This window comes from Panthera onca, chromosome B3, assembly GCF_046562875.1.
Source record: "Panthera onca isolate mPanOnc1 chromosome B3, mPanOnc1 haplotype 2, whole genome shotgun sequence".
Lineage (NCBI taxonomy): Eukaryota > Metazoa > Chordata > Mammalia > Carnivora > Felidae > Panthera > Panthera onca.
In genome coordinates, this window is record NC_138344.1 from 133,164,731 (window position 1) to 133,187,672 (window position 22,942).

The 22,942-nt window shown below is 53.8% G+C and overlaps 1 protein-coding gene across 6 annotated transcripts in view; it reads right to left on the reverse strand.

The window, feature by feature from the left end:
* The window catches only part of TTC7B (tetratricopeptide repeat domain 7B), a 254,815-nt gene that overhangs the window by 15,558 nt on the left and 216,315 nt on the right, over positions 1-22,942 (reverse strand). For all 6 annotated transcript variants that reach the window (XM_060620534.3, XM_060620535.3, XM_060620537.3 and 3 more), the window contains one exon: positions 18,381-18,583. In XM_060620534.3, coding sequence (XP_060476517.2) covers positions 18,381-18,583 — 203 coding nt within the window. The remainder of the gene's footprint in view (positions 1-18,380; positions 18,584-22,942) is intronic.

Sequence of the window (22,942 nt, forward strand, 5' to 3'; positions counted from 1 at the left end):
CCTGGCCTTCCCTGGGGCAGAAACACAGGGCTGTGGGGGACATCCTGCTGGCGGGGGGCACACTGTCTGGGCCTGCTCTGTGGCCCACTGCCAACCATCCTACTTGGGCAGAACCTTCTGTCTGCCTCACTTTCCTAACCTAGAAAACAAAGGGTAGGTGATCAATATGAAAATTCTAGGGGTTTGGTAAAATCTTCCATCTAGCAAGTGTTTTTCGGACCACCTGTTACGCCTCCGGTTTGAGAACTTAAATGTTAACTAGAGAAAGCACCGTAGGGAAGAGCCTCTTTCTGCAGTCTGTGGGGTTCAGGGAAGACTGCCCACAGCATGCCAAGAAGGGGCAGGGAGGGCTTCCTGGAGGAGGAGAGGCCACCACAGCCCAGAGAGCGGCCCTGGAACCTCGCTCCCTGCTGTGCTGTGTTGCCTGGGCTGAGTGGGGCCTGCGGGGTCACTGGGCAGTGCAGCGTGGCTTTCTCTCTGACACCTGAAAGGCAGCCAGCGGCTGGAGACACTTCGGCCCAGTGTGGAGTGGGGTCAGAAAGTGGGCTCACTGGCGGTACTGGAAGACGGCTGGATTTACAGGAAGCCCTGGGAAGCGCAAACAGCCAACAGTGCAGACGCAAAGGGCTACCAGCTTCTGACCTGTGCAGACTCAGGCACCCGGAGGCAGGGGCCTCGGCGACTCGTCTCTGTATCCCGAGAGACCGGTGTGGTCCTTAGGACCCAGTGGGCACTCATCAATGACTGCAGTATGGGTGTCATCTCCCAGCTGTGAGCCAGCCCCCCACTGCTGTCCAGGCCAGGGCCCGCCAGAAGGGCGTGGAAACCTCGCCCAAGCTCGGTGCTAACTTGTAACTCTGGGTGCAGTGGAGGCTGGCCCAGGAGCGGACGGTGCTGTCCAGGTGGTGGGGCGATGGGTGTGCCCCTCAGCCTGGGTGGCCAGCAAAGCTTCCAGACCCCAGCCCTGAAGGCCACCTGGGGATGCGGGTGCATCCGGGCTCCATGGAGAACACTAGCTCCACAGGCAGCTGCCAGGATGACGCAAAGCGGGGTGCTCCCCGAGTCTGGGTTTTCAACAGGCCCTGCTGGGGGCTGCTGGCCCCAGGCCACCACGGCAGTGCCACGCCCCTGATGGAGACAGACGGTTCTCTCGCCAACGCGCCAACGCACGGAGACGCAAATGCCGGTGATTCACTACCTGCCACGGGGGACGAGGTCATTTTGGCAGGCGCCTTCCCCACCCCTGCCAGGGTCTGGCACCAGCTATTTTTTCCATGTTTAAAGAGAAACAAACAGAAATGATAAGATACTTCTGATGGGGAGAGAGGACTGGGATTGATAGGCCTTGGAAAATTTTTTCCACAAATAACAAGAGAGATTCCAATCCAGGCAGGAAGGCAGGGCAGGGGGCTCGCTGGCCAGTGCTCCGCCTGCCCCCGAGCGCTTCCCCCTCACGCCCCGTGCCATTCCTGGTGCGCCAGAGGACAGGAGAGCTACCCTCTAGTGAGAGAAGAAAACAGGCAATTTGCTCAGAAATGAGGATTTTTACCAAAACTTTTGCCCCAGGGCCCCCAGACCTTGTCCCAGGACTGGAACAGTGACAATGGCAGACGAGCTAGGGCACTTGTGGGAGCAGCTGCCCGCAGGGAGCCACATGGCTGCTGTGGAAATGGGACAGAGACTCGGCGTGGCACTTTCTTTTCCAGCACGATTGAGCTCTTATCACTGACCACTTCAATATGGAATAAATCAGCATCAAGATTAGAGTCATTTCCTCAAAAATCCCCCAGCACTCTAAAGAGAGGAGCACAGTGATGTGCCCGGTCTCCGGAACAGAGGCTTTTCGGGCATAGCTAACATGCAGGGGCCACCTGCTGTTGGACGGGCTGTAGCTAACAAGGAGCCTTCTCCCAAGCCAAGCCCACGCCCAGAGCTCCCAACAGATCTGGGAGGGGTCGAGCCGCTCATTTGCAGGGACACGGGACAACGGAAGAGCAAATCAAAGCAACAGTAAGGATTGTTCCCGAGCTGCAGCACGTGTGACTTTCACGCCACGTGGGTTTAGGAAAGGTAATACTGTGCCGCTCCCTGGGGCCCACACAGGTGGCTGCTCACAGCCCAGGGGGACCTGCCCAGAGGCTCTGGCTGCCAAGGAGCTGAGGGGACGAGGTCTCAGCCTCCCTGTAACCCACTCGGGCACCCGCTGCTCTCCAGTGGTGATGCTGTGCCGGGGAGTGAGCCCTCTCCTTGTCTCAAAGAACGGTGAAGAGCAGGACCGTGGGGAGACCCAACGGCCATCCTCTGTGGCCTCTGGGGGATCTCTTCACCTCACACATGATTCTCACAGCCACACTGTTTTGGGAGAAGGAGGGCCTGGAAGACTAGAAGCTGCCAGGCAGATCTTATGTGCTGGGAGTGCTCAGAACTGTGTTCAACCTTTATGACAGCTCTGCTAAGGTGTTATGTAGGAGAGGGTTAAATTTTCTTTTTTAATGCTTATTTTAGAGAGACAGAGACAGAAAGAGAGAGAGAACGAGCAGGGGAGGGGCAAAGAGAGAGGGAGACAGAATCTGAGGCAGGCTCCAGGCTCCAAGCTGTCAACAGAGTCTGATGTGGGGCTCGAACCCACAAACCGCGAGATCATGACTTGAGCCCAAGTCGATGCTCAACTGGCTGGGCCACCCAGGGGCCCCTTGTATGACAGAGGGTAAATAACATGTCCAAGGTCCTACGCATCGCCAATGAATGGGAGAGCTAGAATTCAAATGTAGGACTTTTCGCTCCAAACCATACCTTCCTTCCTGCCACCCACCCAGGCAATTCTGAGTCTCGTTCTTTCTCCCCTGAGCCTCCCCGTAGCTGTTCTGTCTCTATCTAGAGTGGCAAGGTGAGCTCCACTCTACCTGTCCCACGAGTACCTGCCGCCCTGGAAGTCCTGAGGCAGGGACACGTGTGTTCTTCTCTGCCTACCCACTGCTCCCCCATTGCCTCCCTTCCCCCCGTGAAACCACCTAGATCTGTACGTCCAGTGTTGTGCTGGTCTGCTGGCCCTCTGAAAGAGAAGAAAAAGCCCTGATTTGTAGTGCTTGCCAATTTCTAGGGTATCAAGACTCCCACCATGGCTGGTTTCAAGCTACCCACGAGGTCACTCTGGGCAGAGCTGGGAAAGGATGAACGGAGCTGGCTGGCCGGCTCTGGCATACACTGCCTGCATCTACTGGCGAGCAGGAGCCGCAAGAGGCCCCTGGCCCAGTAGCAGAGGGACCACAGAAGATGCAGGTGACGCTGGTGCCATAAAATCCGCCCATCCTGTCAGCCAAAGCACACTGCTGTCTTGATGGTAGAGGGGGGTCGGCACAAAACTTCTATTTTCTTCAGGGTTAAGGATGCAGAAAGGGAGCAGAGGGACACGTTTTCTTCTGTCATTGAGCAATCTGACTTGCGGGAAGCTTAAGGCACCACTGAACCACCCTCAGAACACCTCCCACATCCAGGAAAACGGGGCTGGGGGCTTCATTTCTCCCCTTTAGTCTCCCAAGATCATCCAGCAACACAGCCCTTTCAGCCTGATTTCTCTAAAGCCAATTTTCTTGTCAACTGGGCTGTGTCCCATGTCATACTTGCTGGTGGGCATGTGGGCGTCTGCGTGGTGGCAGTGGGGGGGGGGGTAGCTGGAGGGGGCTGTTGCCGGCAAGAAGGATGGGATTGTAGAGGGCTTTCTTTCATCATGCCAGAGGCAGGAGCAGATGCATCACCTCTGTGTAAGATGCCAGGCAGCAGGTAAAGAATTTAACAGCTTGTGGGAGTTCTAATTAGATTGCCAATTATAACTCGATTGACCTGCCTGGCTTTGAAAGGCCTGGAAAAACGCATGTTGTCTGTAGGAAGAAGCAGATTTTGCTTCTAGTTTGTTCTGGGGGATCCCTGCAGGGATCACTTGCTTGGACTTTGGTTCTAGCCCCATGCATCTGTCTGGACTCCCGCTGCCCCGGATGCAGAGGAGGAGAGAAAACCCGTGGGGGTGCAGGGAGGGAGAGAGATTCGGATCCCTGTGGAGGGGGGAGCCGTTGTCTGCAATAGGCAGCTTTGCTCCTTTCTTTATGAAGAAAGACTCAGCATCATGTCCCCTAGGCTCCCCTGCAGGGTTGGGCCAGCAGTTTCTCCTTCATTCGGAAGGACATCAGCCAGCATTGCAATTACGGATCTAATCAAAACTGACCTCCTGGAGAGGCCAGATCCCAGGTTTTGTTTGTGTGTGTGTGTGTGTGTGTGTGTGTGTGTGTGTGTGCATGTGTTCAAGAGTCTTTGCAGAAAAGGTCACCGTTGATATCAGCTTGGGGCACGCCCCCTCCCCCGGACATTGGCACCCAGCAGGAGAATCGGGTCTCCAGCAGACACGAGAGGGCATGTTTCACCTCCCTCCTAGGAACCAAGGCACCCGTTCACTGTTAGACACCATTCAAGTCCTTCTCGCTCACACATGTGATCCCATCTGATTCTCCCATCACCATCTCTACTCATGGAGGAAGACATTGAGGCCCAGAGAAGCTCAAAGGCTCCCAGCTCCTCTGTGTGGGACCATGTCTGTAATTCAAGTCATTCTTGTCTCTCACACTTATCACAGTGATCTTGCTCACCGGGACCCTTCCTTCATGGACATCCCATAAACCTCACAGGGCCCTAGGCCGGCCACAGCCCGGAGCCAAGAACTGAGTGGGGCCATGGGAACAAGAGGGCTTGGGGATCTGCAGGGTCAGGCCCAAATCCCAGCTACAGTTTGGATGAGCTGGGTGCATGGGAAAACTGTGTAAATGACCAGAACCCATGTGTCCTCATTAGCCAAGTTACTCTCCCGCTCTGTGAATGCTGGTGCTCCTTGGGTTCCGTCCTTGGCCCTCTTTCTTTCTCTCTCTGATTCGCAGCTCAGCTGCCACCTCCAGGCCACCACTGCTTCCTAACCATGGCCCCTGCCCTGGAATGTTCTGCCTCCAGACCATGTGCAAGGCTTGTACCTTCCTTCCTCCCATTGCTTCCCTTCCTCCTGTGTTTCCTCTTGTTGGTGAAGTCGTCTTATCCATCCAGGTACCTGACCCGGGTACCTGAGAATCAGACGAGAACCTTCCAATTCCCTCACCAAGCCTTACTGCATCTGCCTTCTCGAAATCTCTTCTCCTGGACTGTCAAGATGTTATTAGTGGAGTCCAGTCCTTGGTGTCTCTTAGCTTCTACTAACGTATCCTCCACAGCTTCTAGATTGATCACTCCAAAATGCAAACCTGATCTCACTACTTTGTCTTAAGTTTTTTTTAATCTTGAAAAATTTCAAGCATGCAGAAAATTTGAAAGGCTGATATAATGAACATCTATATACCTATCACCTAAATTTAACAACTGTTAACGTTTTTCACACTTGCTTTATCTATTTTGGGGGCAAGCGTTAGTATTTTGAAGTAAACTATAGGCACTGGGACACTTCATCCCTAAATACTTCAGCAGGAATCTCTTAAAAAAAAAAAAAAAGAATGTTTCCTTATAGAACCACCTCTAACAAAATTAATAGTACCTGCTCACCATTGTCTACTAACGGGCCCCAACTGTCCCATGTAGATCTCCAAGAGCTAGTTTGTTTACTAGGTATTCAAGCTCCATCTGTCCCTAACTTGTGGAAGAGTCGACATCTCTACTCTGCTGCTGAATCCTGGCCCCCAGGTCACACCTTCGGTGGAGCCGTGTCTGTCCCTCTTCCCTCATGACACCAGACAACCTGTGACCTGTACCTCTGTCTACCAGAGCCCCTGTGACTTTTTTTTTAAATACTTTTTTAAAAGTTTATTTATTTTGGGGGGGGGGGGGAGAGTGGGGGCAGGGCAGAGGAAGAGAGAGAAAGAGACTGAGAGAGAGAATCCGTGCAGTCAGCACAGATCCTGATGTAGGGCTTGAACCTCATGAACCTCAAGATCATGACCCGAGCAGAAATCAAGAGCCAGATGCTTAACCGCCTTAGCCACCCAGGTGCCCCTCCCCTGTGACTTTTCCTACACTTACTTATACATGTTTATGGCTCTCCTTCGAGACTTGAGGGGAGTGGTCTAGTCCAGTATCTGGCACAGAACCAGGCTCCACGCAGCTTACGTACATCATGCCATTTAATTCTTACAGCAGTAACTAAGAGGCCATTGTGCAGAATCCATGATACTGAAGGTGAAGCCAGAGCAATACCTGACACAGAGAAGGTGCCGGTGCCCAAGTGCCGGGTTCCCTCCTGCTCACAAGCCTCCAGCTGAAGATGTTCTGAAAGGCTTGAAGAGAAACAATGCCTGCAGAGGTATCTGAAGAGGCAGGTGTCCCATAAATACCAAGCAGATGAGGAAAGGGAGGGAAGAGAGATCACGCGTCAGTCGGTGAGCCTGGCGGGAGGTGAAAGCGGTCAAGTAACCGTGGGGACTGGGGGTCTGCCGCCAGGCAAAGGGGCTGGAGTCCCAGGGACCCTGGCAGAGGAGTTCTCAAAGGGCTTTCCTAAAGCTCCTGCAGGCCTGGAGCTTTCTGGATGCAGGGGCCCAGATCTGGGAGCTAGGGGCGGGCCCTCAGACTGTGGTTCTGGTCTCCCTCTGCAGCAGGTCGCCAAGGCCCCGGGGAGGGACATCAGGGGCAAGGCTGCCTCCAGACCCTGGGCGGTGCTCTCACCCAGTGCCCCTGGAGGGAGCCTCTGCACACTGGCACCCCATTCCTTGGTCAGTGGCGCTCACTGGCTTCCGAGAGCAGGGGCTCCCCAAGGAAAGGGCCCAGAGCGTGCTTCTGTGATCTGTGCAGGGGAGGGGGCCTGCCTTGGCTCCAGGCCACCACCCTCCTAGAGTCCGAGGGTTTGAGGCTTGGTGAGTTTTGGTATTTTGTCACTAATCCGTTTGTCATTCCTTCCTCCTAAGCAACCCCTCACCCCCACTCCTTTGGCAACGGGAGGGGTGCCAAAGGCTACTCTCTCCTGCGCCCAGCTGGGCTCATAAATCAGTGCTGATCCTGCTGATCCAGGCTGTGAGAAGGGGTGCTACACAGCAGGGGGGCCAGGTAAGAGGCAAGTGGGGAGACCAAGTCTTGACTCCAATTGGGAGCAAAATTGAGAGAGGATGCAAGCTCAGCGGATGCTACACGACCCGCCAAGACAGGCTCGAGCCCCTACTCCCCTTCTCCCCAGAGCAATGAGCGGGCTTCTCTGGGGCCAGGGCCTACCCTCGAGGAGTCCTGGGAGCTCGTCTCTTCCCCACTCCCACCCCAATGTCAAAAGGCAGACGCTACCGCTCACTTCACAGACAAAGTGGACATGACACCTTCGGGAATGATGCGGTCAGGATTCCTGGTTGGGTCTGCCACCCGCTGCCCTGTGCTCTTGGCAAGTCCCTTCCCCCCTCTGGCCTCAGCTTTTTACCCCATCCGTAAAAAGGGGTGCTTAGACTACGGAATTTCGTTGGTGTTCTAAATCCTGCGATGCCTTCGCTCTCTGATGAGTGTTAGGTCCAAAGATGTCCCGGCCGCTTTAGGCTCTCACCCCTGATACTGGTGAAGAAACACCAGAAGCAGTACCTGGGAGAAACTTCCAGGGTGTCCTCCCCAGACCTTTGGGCTGAAGGGTTTTAGGCTCAAACTGAAGGTCTAGACAACATGTGTGCAGGCATGTCCCAGAGAGAGCCCAGGAGCACTCCTGGGGAGTGGGGAGCCTCTGGGACTAGCACTGAATGATGGGGAAGCCATTCAGACAAGAGGCGGGTTTGGGACAGCCAGCCCAGGTGGACCTGAATGCCACTTTCTCATGGCAACAGCCCTCTTGTTGACTTCAGGGACAGGCGGTGTGGGGGATGAGGGTGCTGTAGCAGGGCTCAAATCCAGGGGGGCCTGAAATAAGGAAGGGGAATTAGGGGCAGGTATCTGGGAACACAGAACAACCCAGATAAGGGAAAACTTGGATCAGACAGTCTGATCCAAGCCAGGGAGCAGCAACCGTGGCAAGGCAGGAATGCGGTGGAAGTGAAATGTCAAATCATACTGGAATAATGGGCCAGAATTTCTAAGAATAAATGGTTTGGATAGAGTATGTCAGATTTTAAATAATTTTAGATCATAATTACTAATGAGACACTGAACTGCACTGCCTGTAATTAGTCATCTAAGACTCCCAAACAGAAAATAGAAATAAACACAGAATTAATTTTTTCCTTAAGCCGCGGCGAAGGAAGGCCCAGTGACATGGCTGGTATTTTGGAGCCTGCACCGGGTCTGTGATTTCAGTCCTCGCTGAAAGCCGGGTGGCCTGATGCCATATCTCCCTGGCCAGCACTGAGAAAATGCTGCAGTGGGAAGGAGGAATCCAAAAACCAAGCAGAAAATGTCTGCAGAGAGTATCTCTGCACCAAAGGATGCTGTTTGGGGTGGGAGGGCTTTTAGTGCGGGAGGGGTTGGCAAGATCAAGGGCCACAAGCCACACAGGAGCCACGTGGGTGCGGAAGTTCTACATCTCCAGGTGACCCTCCTTTTGCTCCAAGGAGGACATACACGCCAACAAACGGAAAATGCTTTAAGCTAAAAATACGCATTTTCAAAAGGATGTGAGGACATAGCTTGAGTCATAAAAAAAAACCCTTTCAATTACCTGGTTCTTCCCCCAAATAATTTCCAATCCCTCCCCCTATTCAGATGTCCTCCCCATGTGGCTCGCACCTCTGACCTGGCTCTGGGAGGCTCACTGTCGCTACCGCTGCTGGCATCCTACCCCCAAACGGGCGCGGGCACCGTGCAAACCCAGTTGGAGCGACGCGGCCCCCTCTCCTCTCGCCAGAGGAGCCCACCCTCAAGGGACACGTCTTGGTGCTGTGGCAACAAGGGAAGCTGCTTGAATCTGGGTTTGGGGTAGGGACGGGGGTTACAAACAGAGGCTCCCACAGCCTGGGGCCAAGATCAGAAGTCACACCCTGAACAAGACACCAGGCTCACAGTCTATGGAGGGAACCAGATAAAAAGGGCTGGGTCACCATCGGGGTCACCATCGGGGCAAGTGAAGAGATGACTAGGGGGTGGCTGACAGAAACTCCACAAGAGAACTCATTTGAGCAGAAGGATCAGTGTTTGGGTGTCTGTTTTCCTTAAACAGGAAATGGTATTTAATGATATTTGTATGGCACCCTGGGGCAGGAGGACTGGGCTGCTCTAGGCCACATGTGACACACTACTCCCTTTCCTTGACACTCCCGAGGGCAGAGGCTGTCCTCTCTTTGGCTCATCTGTAACCACAGGACAGAGGCGAGATGCTCTGGCCTAAAGGGCAAGAGAGTCTGGGGCCTGGGAAGAGGGTCTCTCTCTGCATCAGAGGCGGGGCTACTGCCTGGATCGACACAGCCCCAATCCCTCGGTCCCTGCCACGTCCACCTGTCTGCCTCGGTGCCCCAGGCTGCCTGGGGACGGCCATTTCAGTATGGGGTCTCTGGGATGGGCCGTGGAGCCTGATATCCGGCTTACAGGGGGAGTGCCTCTGGGGAGGACGAGGGGTGAGAAAGCACAGGGGTGCGGCCCAGGAAAGGCATCAATCTTTATAAATTTACCGTTTCACTTTCTAGTCTGAAACTAGGTCTCTCATGGGCACAGTTATTATGGGTCAGCTTCTCGGAGGATGATCGTCTCACTGAATGAGAGACAGAGAGCAGGCAGCCTGGGACACATGGGGCCTGGAAGACCAGGGCTGATGCTGGCAGGATGGCCTGGACACTGCTCCACAGCAGCCTCTGGCCTACGGATGGTGACCACTGCCACCCTCAAATGGGGCACAGGGGCTGACAAAGAAGCATGCGCTTGGGGACAAGACAGGGTGTCTGAACTTGAGAGGGGCCCACTGCTGTCCCCCAGGGCCCAGGGGCAGAGGGCTGCCCCTCTGGAGCAGGTGCTACAGGTTGGCCTGGGGACCTGGCTGTGCCAACCACGCCTGGCAGGAGCCCCACCTTATAGCACAACACGTCCTCTTTGAGACCCGGCCTGTGACACACTCAGATCCCACTGCACTGGAAGGTTCCATCAACTAGCTGACTCGGCCTCCATGGTCTCGTGTGAAACTGTGTGGCTGCATCCTCCAGTCCCCGCCTCGGTGTCACTTCCTGTACTCGTGGTGGGAAGGGACTGTGCCAAGGCCAAGCCAACAAACGCCCAAAGGACTCCGCATAGAGAAATAGTTAGCCTAGTTAAAAATAGCGTGTTCCCATGATACCTGCTCAAAGTCCATTCAAGGGAGATGGCACCCGGTGCTTTGGGGGGTCTTTGTAAAAGGGGAATGATGACATCTGTCAAGGTCAAGTTGGCTCTTGAACTTGTTTTTCTCCATCTCTCCCTGCCATACCTCATCTACCTGACACTCCTGGTCTATACTGGCCGCTGTGTCACCACAGGCATGGCGCCTTCCCCTGACAGATCTGCAAAGAAAGAACCCTATATTGGTTCCACAAGTGCTTCAAGAGAGGGAAGTCAACGGGCCAAAGGCCCCTCTGCAGGGGTGGGTGGGTAGGGGTCAAGAAAGCCTCCTCAGAGGTGTGACATCTGAGCCGGCCTCCATGGCAGGCTCTGCCCTCCCTGCTACCCAGGCCAATCTATGGAGCCTGCCCAGCACCCCCTTCAGGTCCAGGGCCTGCCGCCACCCTGGTCTGGCCCCCCTGAGCCCAGATGCTTCCTGTCTCTGCCTGACAAACCACACCATGCCTTCCTACTCTTTTTGGCTTTAATAAGCTGGACTACGGGCCCCAGAGAAACAGAAAGTAATACTTAAAAGCAAAAGCACAAGCTTTTGGCCAACCACGTTTCATGACATATTCTTATTTCAGCTCCTCCGGCTGCTGAAATTCGGTTCAGAAGGAAAGCCACGCCCATGGGCAGATCTTTTGGAAAGGAGATGCCTCCCTCACTGTCAAGTAGATACAGAGGGGCTTCCACCGACTCAAATTATACAGAATGAGAGTAGCGTTCACAGCTAGTGTTTGTGGAGTGCGATGCAGCCCGTATGAGCTCGTTTAACTACACAATAACACCGAGGGGTACTGTGGTTACCCCTGTTAAACAGCTGACATAACGGAAGTGCAGGAAGATTAAGGAACTTCTCTCGCGCCACACTGTTAGCATGTGACAAAGCTGGGGCCTGAACCCAGGCAGGCTGGCTCTCGCGCCAGGCTCTGAACCCCTGTGCCGTGCTATCACTCAAGCTGTAGGCGCTTCTGTGACTCCACAAACATCCGATCTTAGTATCGCCCAGCCCTGGATCTGCTCTTGATTTGCAGTGTAGCCTGGGGCCGGTCACCAAGAGCAGTCTCCACGGCAGTAAAAAGAGAAATTGTCCACTTCAGCACATATCGTGAGAACAAACGCATCAGGTAGGACCTATGAGGCTTTCAGTTTCTTTGTAAAGGTTATTATATTCATGCCAAATACTAAGAGTTCTCGAAAGGGCCTTGAGCTACTCATGGGGCTAAAATGTAGTGTGTGCTACTAAAAGAAGGGAGAGAAGGCAGAATAAAGAACAAAGACCTAATCCCCCGACAGAATGCGCTACTCCTTCTCTTGCACTGTTAGTCTGAATCCCAGTTACAGCCAGTGAAGATACTGTAGAAATTGAGCGCCGTACATTTAAGAGTACTCTCCGTAAGCACACAGATGCGTAGGGAAGGGAGAGCATCTAAATATTTCATTAGGTCGTTCTTCAAAGAAAAAAATTGGTCTTAATTTGAAAAGCATTTTAAAAAAAAACAATCAAGTAAATAAAATGCAATTAATAGATAAAAGAGCCTTCTCACTTGACTATGGCAAGGCTTTGTTCCTGCCAATCATTCTATGTACAGGAAGAAAATTGATACTTCAGATGAAAGAGATCCATTTCCAAAGATCAGCGTTTGAAAGAGGAAGGGTATCTTGATGCTATTTCATTGGCTTAATTGTCTTACCCAGAGTAGCATTAGAGATCAAGGGCCCCTCTTCAAGACAGGTTTTGCAGTGGGAAAACGAGCCGTGCCGAGGTGAAACCCTGCCCGATGTGTCTGTGCCCTGGGCCGCCCTCGACCCCAGAGCCCCCCGCCAGACTGATGCCGAAAGCAGACAGATACACAGACACAGGATGCCTGTCTCTGGAATGAACCCCTGCAACTCCATCCCATTCATTCCGCACCTCTCTGCCAACAGAGGCACAAACTGGAAAACATGCTTCTAACCAGTAAAAGAGGAGACACAAGCAATTTCCCCTCCGAATCTCATTAAACAGATGGACGCTTGAAAAGATGGGAGAGAGAAAACACACCGAAGGTTCAGAATTTAGCAGTGCAAGTCGCCGGAGGGAAGCCAGAGCTCACCTCTTTCCCTCGCCTCTCTGCAATCCTTCTGGCTCCTCATGCAGAATGGGATGAAGCCTTTTCTCACAGTAAACAGGCATGTAAACCCGAAGACAGTTAAAAGAAAGCTCCAACTTCGGGCCCTTCTTTGAACTTCAGAGGAGCCTTTTTCTCCTCTGAACAATGTCATTAGCCAGCCTCGTTGTGACGAATACTTCTGGATCAAACTTTAGAGCTGTTAAAACAACTTAAAATGTAGTCACAATCCATAAGACATAACCCACTGCACTGCATAATTGATGTCCTCCTTCCAAACCCACCGTCGATGTGACGTGCCTCTGCTATTTCGTTTTTTTTTTTTTTTAAACGTTTATTTATTTTTGAGACAGGGAGAGACACAGCATGAATGGGGGAGGGTCAGAGAGAGAGGGAGACACAGAATCTGAAACAGGCTCCAGGCTCTGAGCTGTCAGCACAGAGCCCGATGTGGGGCTCGAGCTCACAGACCACGAGATCATGACCTGAGCCGAAGTCGGACGCTTAACTGACTGAGCCACCCAGGCGCCCCTGCTATTTCGTAATAGAACGCGCTTTTCCAACAGCTCAGCCATTCTCCCTGCGTCTTTCCCACTAACACACTGCCGTGGAACAGAAGTATAGCACTACTTCTAACTTGTTAATGTCACTTCAGATTTCTGATGTTTCAGAAAACATTAGATCATGGAGAAACCCCTTCAAGACAGCCTGTGTATGGGGGTGCCCGTTGCTCAGTCGGTTAAGTGTCCAACTCTGGATCTTGACTCAGGTCATGATCTCATGGTTCATGAAATTGAGCCCCATGTCGGGCTCTGTGCTAACAGCGCGGAGCCTGCTTGGGATTCTCTCTCCCTCCCTCTCTGCCCCTCCCCTGCTCACATGCCCACGTGTATGCTCTCTGTCTCTCTCCCCAAATAAATAAACATTAAGGAAAAAAAAAAAAAAAGATAGCCTGAGTATGAAACTGTTAGCCAGAAGCCATCTTGACTGCACTGGGGGTTTTCATGTCTTATGACCCTTCCACAGAAGACAAGCCTCAGCCACAGTCCTTGGGCAAATGGCCTAGCCTAACCCATCACCTCCAACCTCCTCTCTTCCCAGCCATCTTCCCCTCTCGTTGGGGAGATCCACCAGTGGTTTCTTACCACTACTTCCTCTGGGGGAGGTGGTGAAACTTACCACCTTCCCCAGTCTTCTGGCTGCCCTCCTTTGAATGACTGATGGCTTCTGTCCCTTTCTAGGCCTTGTCTCGGGAACTTCAACATTCAAGAGGATGGCCCCTGTGTTTTCTCTTCTCTGAGCATCAGCTCTGGAATATCACTGCCTCTGTTGCACAAAGACTTGCTTTAGGTGAAGGCTGACCCCTGACGCCATCTCTCCTCCTGCCCCCTGCAGAGGTGCAGGCTCTGGCTCACCAGTGCCTCTGTTAAGCCCCTCCTCCCCTGGTTCCTCTCAGGCTCACAGCCCTCTTCAGAGCCCTGTGTCCTTCCCTCCATGTGCTGTCCACTCTGGGAGCCCTGGGCAGCACCGCCCCCCTCCCCCCAGCCTTTGTTCCATGCCTTTTCTCAACCTGTCAAGTGGTTTAGAAGAAGACCTGAGCATCCTGGTAATATGATCTAGGATACATTTATTTCTTAGCAATACTTTCCCCTCCTCGCCTTATCAGCTCCTCTCCATATCACCTTTCTGGCTCCCTGCCGTGCTCATTCATCTCCTGCAAGTTCTTGTTCTTTTCATCCTCCAATCTCATGCATTGCCCCCATGAGCCCAGGCTGATGTTATCAGATGTTGAGCAGACGTCCCTGTTTGCAGAGCCTGTCCCTGTCCTGGTAATTCCGTCCTCGGCTACCTTGAGTCTCTATGCCTGCCCTGGGCCTGAGCAGTGCTGCCCAGCTGCCCCCAGCCCACTGACAGCCCTGTTTCCCTCCCCCCACCCCCACCCCCATTCCAGGTCACAGGACAACTGATGTGGAGAAGGGTGCTCTGTGTTTCATTAATTCATCTTGGGTCCTGGGGATGAAACATGGCATGGAAATGTATGTAAATGTATTCACTTATGCAAAATGGTATGAAAATATGTCTTTAGATTTTCTGGGAAAAGTCTGATCATTCTATGAATTCCTCCCCTTGTCAACAACATTACTTTGTAATTCTTTATCCCTTCAGCTCCCTGCTCCCTTAATACCTGCCCACACTCAGCTCTCTGCCTCCCTTATCTTGTGCCAAATCATTATTAACGGTAAACACATTATTTCTCTTCTCCCTTCTCTCTATATGTGAATTTAAACATATAGATGAAGGCTGAAACGATTAGAAAAGTGTTAATTTTCACTGGGTGTAATTTACTTTTCTTTTGTCGAGTCTGACCTTCTATTAACTTTAGTGAATACCATCTGCCTCCAAGTCATTACTGCTTTTCTAACAATATTAACGTGTTTGCATTTCTGCTTAAGTCGTCCCTGTCCTCCGAGCCGGACAATCTGGCACATGCTGTTGCTAACAAGCCCTAGAAGCTAACCAATCCTTGTTCTTCACGAAACAGGCAGAGCTTCTGACCGTTGGGTTCTTCACACTCTCCATCTGCCACCTGGGCTCCACCTGTAACAGATGTGGCTTCCTTCCTCCAGAAGAGCTCCCTCCGACTGTCCCTCCGGCTCCCCTCCTTCCTCTCCAAGCCTGACTGCTGGCGTGGACGCACTTTCCACCCTCTGGTTTTTTCTACGACCCGCAATCGGCCTGTAGCCAGCTCTTTCCCTGGGAACCCCTGTGGTTGACTCTCGTGGTTTGGTCTCCGGCGGTCTCCAGTGCTCGTGCTCTTCAAACTCCTCATTGTGATCTTCTGAGCCTCGCCCTGGCCTGACCCAAGCCCTCTCTTGCACACTCCTCGCCCCGAGTGTCAGAACCGTCATCTTGGCTGTTTCTACCCTGCTTCCAGCACAGAAGTCTCGAGCTCCTGGCTCCTCCCTGGGACTCGGCCTGGTAAGAGGCCTCTGACCTCTCTGTTGACCCCTTCCCCTCAACTTAGGGGCCTGCAAATCAGTCTGGTTTCTATGAGGGCAGAGGCAAGGACCTACTGTGCCTTAGTAAAGAGATTTCGGTTCTGTGTTTAATTTGTGTCTGGTGCTAGTATTGACCCCATTTATACATCTGAGGACACTGAGGCACAAAGAGGGTGACTTACCCATGGTCCCCAAACCAGCGAGGGACAGAGCTGGGATTCTAATCTCACACCTTTTCTGGCCTGGAGCCTCATCCTTAGCTTCTATTGCAAAGGCCGCCTCCTTCCCTTATTATGCTCCAAGCCATAGAAACACAGCTTTTCTGTGCAGCCTGGGGCCGGAGGGCCCGGGGGTCCTGGGGGGCCGCCCCCCCCCCCCGCCCGGGGCCCCCCCCCCCGCCCCCCCCCCCCCAGACACCAGGAGATCCAGCAGCACCAGCGGGAAGGGAATCTGCCAGCTGTGAGATGGACCGTGGGGGGTAGTCTGGAGAACACAGGCCATGGTGCATCATTTACAAGGTCACCAAGAAGGAACCATCCACTCTGCCCTTTGGAACTCACACCAAGTATAGTCATTGAGCAGTATTTTGGACTCCAAGAATCAAGACCTAAACTTTGTAGGCCTGCTGGCCTCAACCTGCCTCTAGTCTGCGTAGTTTCTGAATATGTCAGGATGCACTGAGAAAAGTCTTAAGGGTTTGTGATTACTATTTTCTACTGGCAAGAATGCCCTTGAGCCAGACAAGGCTCAGACATTGCTGGTGATGGCCCGGCCTCACCTGGGTCCCGCTCACCAGCTCCCCTCACCAGGCCTGAGGCTACTCCTTTCGAAAGGCGAGCATCTGACATTTGTTGGAGAGCTCGGGTGACTCGAAAAGCTCCAAAGGTGAAACAGAAAACTTTCCTGGTGCGATCTTCCTACTCGATCTTTTGTCTCATGTTCCCCTTGGGGATGAACAAGAAATACTTGTCTGAATAATTCATAGGCCCCGAGGTAGAAATATGCTGCTTCTTTTCAATAAAAAGGCTGGGTACACGGTGTTGATTATACCTCTTCTGCAATGCTCTACCAAAAAGCACAGAGATCTGAGAAGCTCTGTACCAAATCCCTCTTACAACAGGGAGACAAAAATGAAAAGCCATGTAATATTTTTAATCAAACAGACTAATGCTTGGATAATATGGAAAATTACTTATAAAGCTGTACCAAGCTACAAAATGTTCATAAAGGGAAGGTGAAAAAAAAATCAAGTAGCTGCAATTATAAGGTCTGATTTATTTTTATTTTTTTTTAATGTTTATTTATTTTTGAGAGAGAGAGACAGACAGAACACGAGTGGGGTAGGAGCAGAGAGAGAGGGGGAGACACAGAATCCGAAGCAGGCTCCAGGCTCCGAGCTGTCAGCACAGAGCTCGACATGGGGGTTTAAACCCACGAACGTTGAGATCATGACCTGAGCCGAAGTCGGATCCTTAACCGACTGAGCCACCCAGGCGCCCCAGTCTGATTTGTTTTTAAAACAGAAAACTGGAGGGGTGCCTGGGTGGCTCAGTCGGTTAAGCGGCTGACTTCGGCTCAGGTCACGATCTTGCGGTCCGTGAGTTTGAGCCCCGAGTCGGGCTCTGTGCTGACAGCTCAGAGCCTGGAGCCTGTTTCAGATTCTGTGTCTCCCTCTCTCTCTGACCCTCCCCCGTTCATGCTCTGTCTCTCTCTGTCTCAAAAATAAATAAACTTTAAAAAAAAATTTTTTTTTTTAAATATAAAAATAAAAAAAACAAACAAACAAACAGAAAACTGGTAGTTAGTTATTTTTGAAACTGCTGAACCCCTTCTACATCTTGCAATATCACTAAGAGACGTAGCAAGAGAACTAAGGCTTTGGGATCCTTTGGAGAACATTTTATTTCTTAGGTACTAAACCATAGCCTCCTAGCGTTGGAGGAGGTTCCCAGCCTATTTAGTTGCTTGTTTTCATTTTACAGAAAGGAAACGGAGTGCAGACAGCTTAGGGTCTTTCTTTTTGTGAGCTTAGGCAGGCTCACAAGTTAAAGAGTGAGCAACTGACACCACAGGGTCCGGAACGCTGTTCCCAGACTTCCTCGTCCACTGCTCACTCGTGGTATCACACACTGACCACTGATTACGGACACCAGGCTCCCAAGGGCTGCTGACACGAAGGCCACCTCAGTTTCACAAGTCTCCTCTGTCCCGTGGCTCACGAAATCACAGATATCCCACCACTAAGTACGAAGCGCAAATCCCAAACGTCAGCCTGGCGTGCAGGCCCAGAGAAGCAGTATGGCTTTTCATCAGCAACTCAGACTCTGGTTAGCTTTTGAGTTTCCATTCAGACTCACGGGAGAATAACAGGAGATCGGCGGCTTTGTGGGGCAGTTGTGCTCAATGCGTGTGCCTAACACGGTAATGCCACCAATGCGAACCCCGCGGAGGGATCAGTCTGCTCCCCCACCCCACCGAAAACGAGGTGGAGGGACAGCCGACTCCAGGCAAGGCAGGGAGAGGAGCAGCCAGGCAGCCCCCAGGCTTCGGGCGCACATGCATTTCTGGGAAGCCACCACACACGCGCAGTGTGGAAACCGGGTGACTTAGCTGGGTCCTCTCGGTACCAGAGGGCCCATCCCACCCTCCTCTGACAGGATGCCCCTGTCAGCCAGTAGCCTCGGAGACAAGCTGGAGTCTCCCAGGGTGGGGACACCCTCCCGAGGTGGCAGCACAGAGACCAAGGTGACAGTGGCAGTGCCCAGGAGACTGGTGACTCATGCCTGCCCCTTGCGTGGAACAGGACCGCTGGGCAGGGCTGCTAGGTCTGTGCACCGCCAACTCCCAGGGGCTCCATAAACCACACAGAAATGGCGCCGCTGGCTCTGTGCTGTGTGACAGCCTGGCAGGCTAACCGCATGGGCCTCCGAACCGGAGGAGACCCGCCAGTCGCTCCGAGGGGAGCCCCGGCCCGGGAGCGGGGTCCCGGCCTGGCTCTGAGACTCACCAGTCGCTGCATGCTCTTCACGTGGGTGGGACTGATGGATAAGGCTTCTTCATACCACCGCCGGGCCTCGTCGAGGTTTCCCCGGAGCTCAGCAACCTGGCCACGCATGTACAGGACGTTGTGGGACATCGGGAAGAGGTTGGCGGCTTCCTGAGTACAGGCCGTGGCTTCTGCAGGCTTCCCAATGCCAATGTAGACTTCAGCTGTCGGGGGGAGAGCAGAAGACAGATGCTTTACTGGTTTGCTGCCCTTCTGAGGCCCTGCGAACAGCTGTGACTCTAGTTGGGGACACTTACATCCCCCCCACGGGAGTCTGGCAGGGGCCCATCTGGAATCCGCAGGGCCCAGAGCCAGCCAGTCCCCCAGCCTGAGTCGAAACAGCTGCAGTGACGGCCCTTCCCGCCCTCCGTTACACCGGGACTCGAGTCTCTGGCTGTAGGGCCTTGGAAGGTACACGAGTCGCCACCAGCCAGAGGGGAGTGAGGCCTGCCTGGCGCCACCCCCCACCCCCACCCTCAGGGCTGACCTAGGGCGCCTTGGTGTCCGGGGCACCTGCCCTCGGCTCTGACAACCACAAAGAAAGGGCCGGAACGAGCTGAAGGCCAAGAAAACCAGAGGCACACGGCCCCTCAAGGGGGACAGCTCTGCCCTCCGGCCTGTTTTCCTGATGCCAAAAAGCATACAGAGGGAGCGGACTGTGGCTGCCATGTTCACGGGCATGAAATAAAACGGCGGCTCCATCAGACCCTGCCCTCCGACCAGTTAAAGCTACTGCGCCCTGGAGACCATTAACTATATGACACCGACAAAGCCCTTTGAAAACCAAGCTGTCACTTTCAAAAAGGCAGGAAAACGACCTTTCCTGCAATGTCAGGCCTCAGCTCTCAACGGTGGAGTCCCGAATCGCTTTGCGGCCCCTGCCTCCCAAAGGGCCCATCGCGCACGGCCGCCCGCCTGTCTCTCGGGCACACTCAAGTGCCCTCTTCTCCTGAGGCCTGTGACCCCGGCACCACCTTCTTCCCGGCGCTGGGCAGGTGTCTCCAAAGACTTCAGACCCCTCTCCTCTCTCCTCACCGAATCTGTCAGCACTACTGCCCAGAGTCCTACTCGGCCGGCCGCTGTGCCCTGGGGCCTACTGACTGCTTCTACCTCCAAGGCAGCCCCCGGCTCATCGGCTCCTGCCTGGACCCCCACCCCCTCACCCCTGGTGGTCAGCGACGTCTGCACCCATGCCCCCAAGTTACACATACAGTAATATGTTATGTGTCATAAAATGCAGGCCAAAGTAGAAGGAGTAGAACACAACACAAAAGAAATAGAAAAGTCCTAGTATTTTCCTTGTGCACTTCACAAGTTGTGTACTGGAGGCCACTTTGGAACTGCCCTGACCAGGGCAGGCCCTCCTTGGGCCCCTCACCTGCTGCCTGCCACACCTGTCTGTCCCACACAGCCGCTGCCAGGTCAGCCTCCTGAGGCAGAGCTCGGGGCTGGTCATCCCACCTGCAGAAAAGCGCCCCTTCCTGAAGGCCTACTGCTTCTGTTCAGCCCTCACGCCCTTCAGCCTGCCTTCTAGCGGCCTCCCAGGGAGGCCTTCCCTGACCGTCCTGCTTAGCCTGCTGCTCCCCACGTACTCAGCATGACCCTGTTCCATGCTGTTTTCTTGTCCTCCATAATTTCGACCAACAGGTTCCTCTCGTTGGTTTCCTGTGCTGTCTGTGTGTCCCCTGCAGAACGTAAGCCATCAGCACACGAGCACAGGGACTGTGTGCGTGTTGTTCACCGCTGTGTCCCCGGGGATGGGAATAGCACCTGGCCCAGTCAGAGCTCAGGGAAGAGTCACTGAGCGAATGAATGAATGAATGAATGAATAACAGTAACAACAACAGTAGCTAACATTCATTAAGCCTGTGCCTTATGCCAGGAAGTGCCCTCATTTCTCCTTCATCGGCACACGATATGCCATAGGTACTATTATTTTATCCCCATTGTACAGATGAGGAAACTGAGGTACAGAGAGGCTGAACAACTTGTCCAAGGTTTCAGGGCAAGTTGGAGGCAGAGCCTGGTTTGGGTCTCTACAGAGAACAGTGGCCCTGACCCCAGATAGCATCCAGATCCCTCGATGACTGGCTCCACAGCCCTTACGAACCTGTCTCCACTGCTCCCCGACACCCTAAGCTCTGGTGAGCCACTGCTGTTTCCACACACGTGTCCAGTCTTCTGCCCCTTCCTGTGGTGCCATTCTCCCCCCACTGTGGCCTGCTCAATAGCCGTCATCCCTGGCAGCCAGCTCTTCCCCTCAGAGGGGAGCCCGGCCTCTGCGGTCTCTGATGGCTGTGGCCCTAGATGTGTTTCTGTGAGGGGTCTGGGGTCCGCTCGCAGACAGCACACTTTCTGTCTCCCCACCTGCAGCTTTGGGCCCAGAGGCTGGAAAAGGGCAGGTGTGGATCACACACTTGGGGTGTGTTAATGTTGACTACTTTTTGACCTCAACCGGCCTGATGGCCCCTCTCCTCGAGCCCCCTCTCTTTCCCAGGGATGGTCACCAACCACTGACTCCTCAGGCAGGGACAGAGCCCTGGGGAAAGCGGGCCCCGCACCGCCCGTCTGTTCTTCCGATCTGTGGGTGCCCTCTTCGACAGGGAGCACAGACATGACGGGCTGGCCCAGGGGTCCCTCAGACGTGGAAACTCGGGCCACTGAAATCCAGCCGAGCCCTGACGGTAGCAATGCCAGCACCGTGCCTGTCTCCCGTCCTCTGGAGGTTCAGCTCACCGGGTAGTTACTGAGCTCCTATGACACACAGGGACTCTGCAGAAACAAGGGTGAAAGTCTGTCCCCGGTGAAAGTCTGCCCCTCCTGGGAAGGACACGGCAGGGCCGTCTGATGTCTCTCACCATGCAATTCCCTCCCGGCTCTAGCCAGCCGGCTGCGTGCCCACTGCGGTTTTAGGTTACCTGAGTGTGCCAGTGACTCGGGAGAGCTGTACAGAACGTTCCTCCCACTGTACGCTTGGCTCCTGACTTGCTCCCATTTTGGGGGTGGGCTTGTGTACATTTCTGAGGTCCCCAGGGCCTAGAGCTGACTGGGTGGGTGACACACTGGGCCTCTGTCATCTAAATCACTATGAAAAAAGACCAGCTTGGGAGTGGGGACCGAGTGCTTCTAGAATTTTTATAACAAGAATCAAGGTGGGGCGGGGGGGGGGGGGGGGCGGGCTTAAACACCAACATGACAATGTACCCGTCAGCCCTGTTCTAGGAAGGTTCTCCGTGGGACCATGTATCTTCATGACCACCGTGTTGTCATCAGCCACGTGTCTGATGCTATTGCTTCCTTCCTGAGGAATCGATTGGAAGACAGAGACTCAGCTGAGTCATGATCATGACAGTGGGAGAAAGAATCTAGGCCTCCAAGGATTTCTTTTCAGTGGTGCAGAAGTTACAGGAGGAAACCTATGTCACTGGCAAGGCCTGTGCTCCTCACATAGGTGGGGCAGACAGATGCATGGCCTGGCTGTTCCTAAATGCATCCATTTTAAGCTCAAATGGAAGGACACGGGGCAGATATCCTGGGGTGATTTTCAAACCATTTCCTCCAAAGGAGCCTCTTTTTCCAAACGGATCTTAAGAGTGGCAGCTGGCCTCCCTCTTGGTTTGGTCCCCTCTTCCGGCCTCTGAGGCACCTCTGGGGACCTCAGGGCTCTAGGGTCCTCAGTTTGTAAGCCAGTATCACGAGAACACGGAGGGTTCAGTTCCTGTACCTGGGCCGAGTGTGTGGCTGGGGCAACGCAGTCAACTTCTCTGGGCCCGTTCACCTGTCAGCTGGGGCCGGAGGCTGGCCCACAGCTCTCCCTGGACAGCGGTAAGGGTCAACCAGGGTGGTGGGAACTGGGGAGGATGGCGCTTCGTGGAGCCCTGCCGCCTTCCAGATGGCCATGAAGAAACAAGAGTACGGGGAGCTGAAGCCACCTGGGAGAGCCATCAGCAGTTTGGGCCGATCGGTATATTTGGGGGTGCAGGGCCAGCCTTCTGTTTACCTCGGCTCCTGTGAGACAGTGGCTTGAAATAGTCATTCCCCCTTTACGAGGAAATCACGTCTTCTTGGGGTGCAGTCTTAGGCTCCAGGAGCAAGACCTTAGTGGACGAATTGGGGAGGAAGAGGGAAGGATTACAGAGGCCTCCCCGCATCCCTGAAATCCCCAGAGGGGTCCTCTTGCCTAGACAACACAGCTGGCCTTCTAGAATGTAACGAGTCCCTGTAGGTATTTACTCTGAGCTTATGATGCTTGGGAAGCCTTCCTTCCTGGGGGTCCTCAGCTCAAACAAGGCCCAGTACCTTCCTGGATGAGGGGTTCACAAGTGTCCATCCCTGAGTCCACAGGGCTGCAGCTCCCGCCTTTGTGGCTCCATGTGGCTTCCATAAATAAGCTCTACCATCCCCTGGAGCACATCATCTTTTCGAGAGGACCCTCCAACCTTTGCTTCTCATGTCTGCCGGGGGCTCATCTGCCATAGCCATGCACCTGGCCCTTCCCCGCCCGCCCCAGGTCCCATCTGATC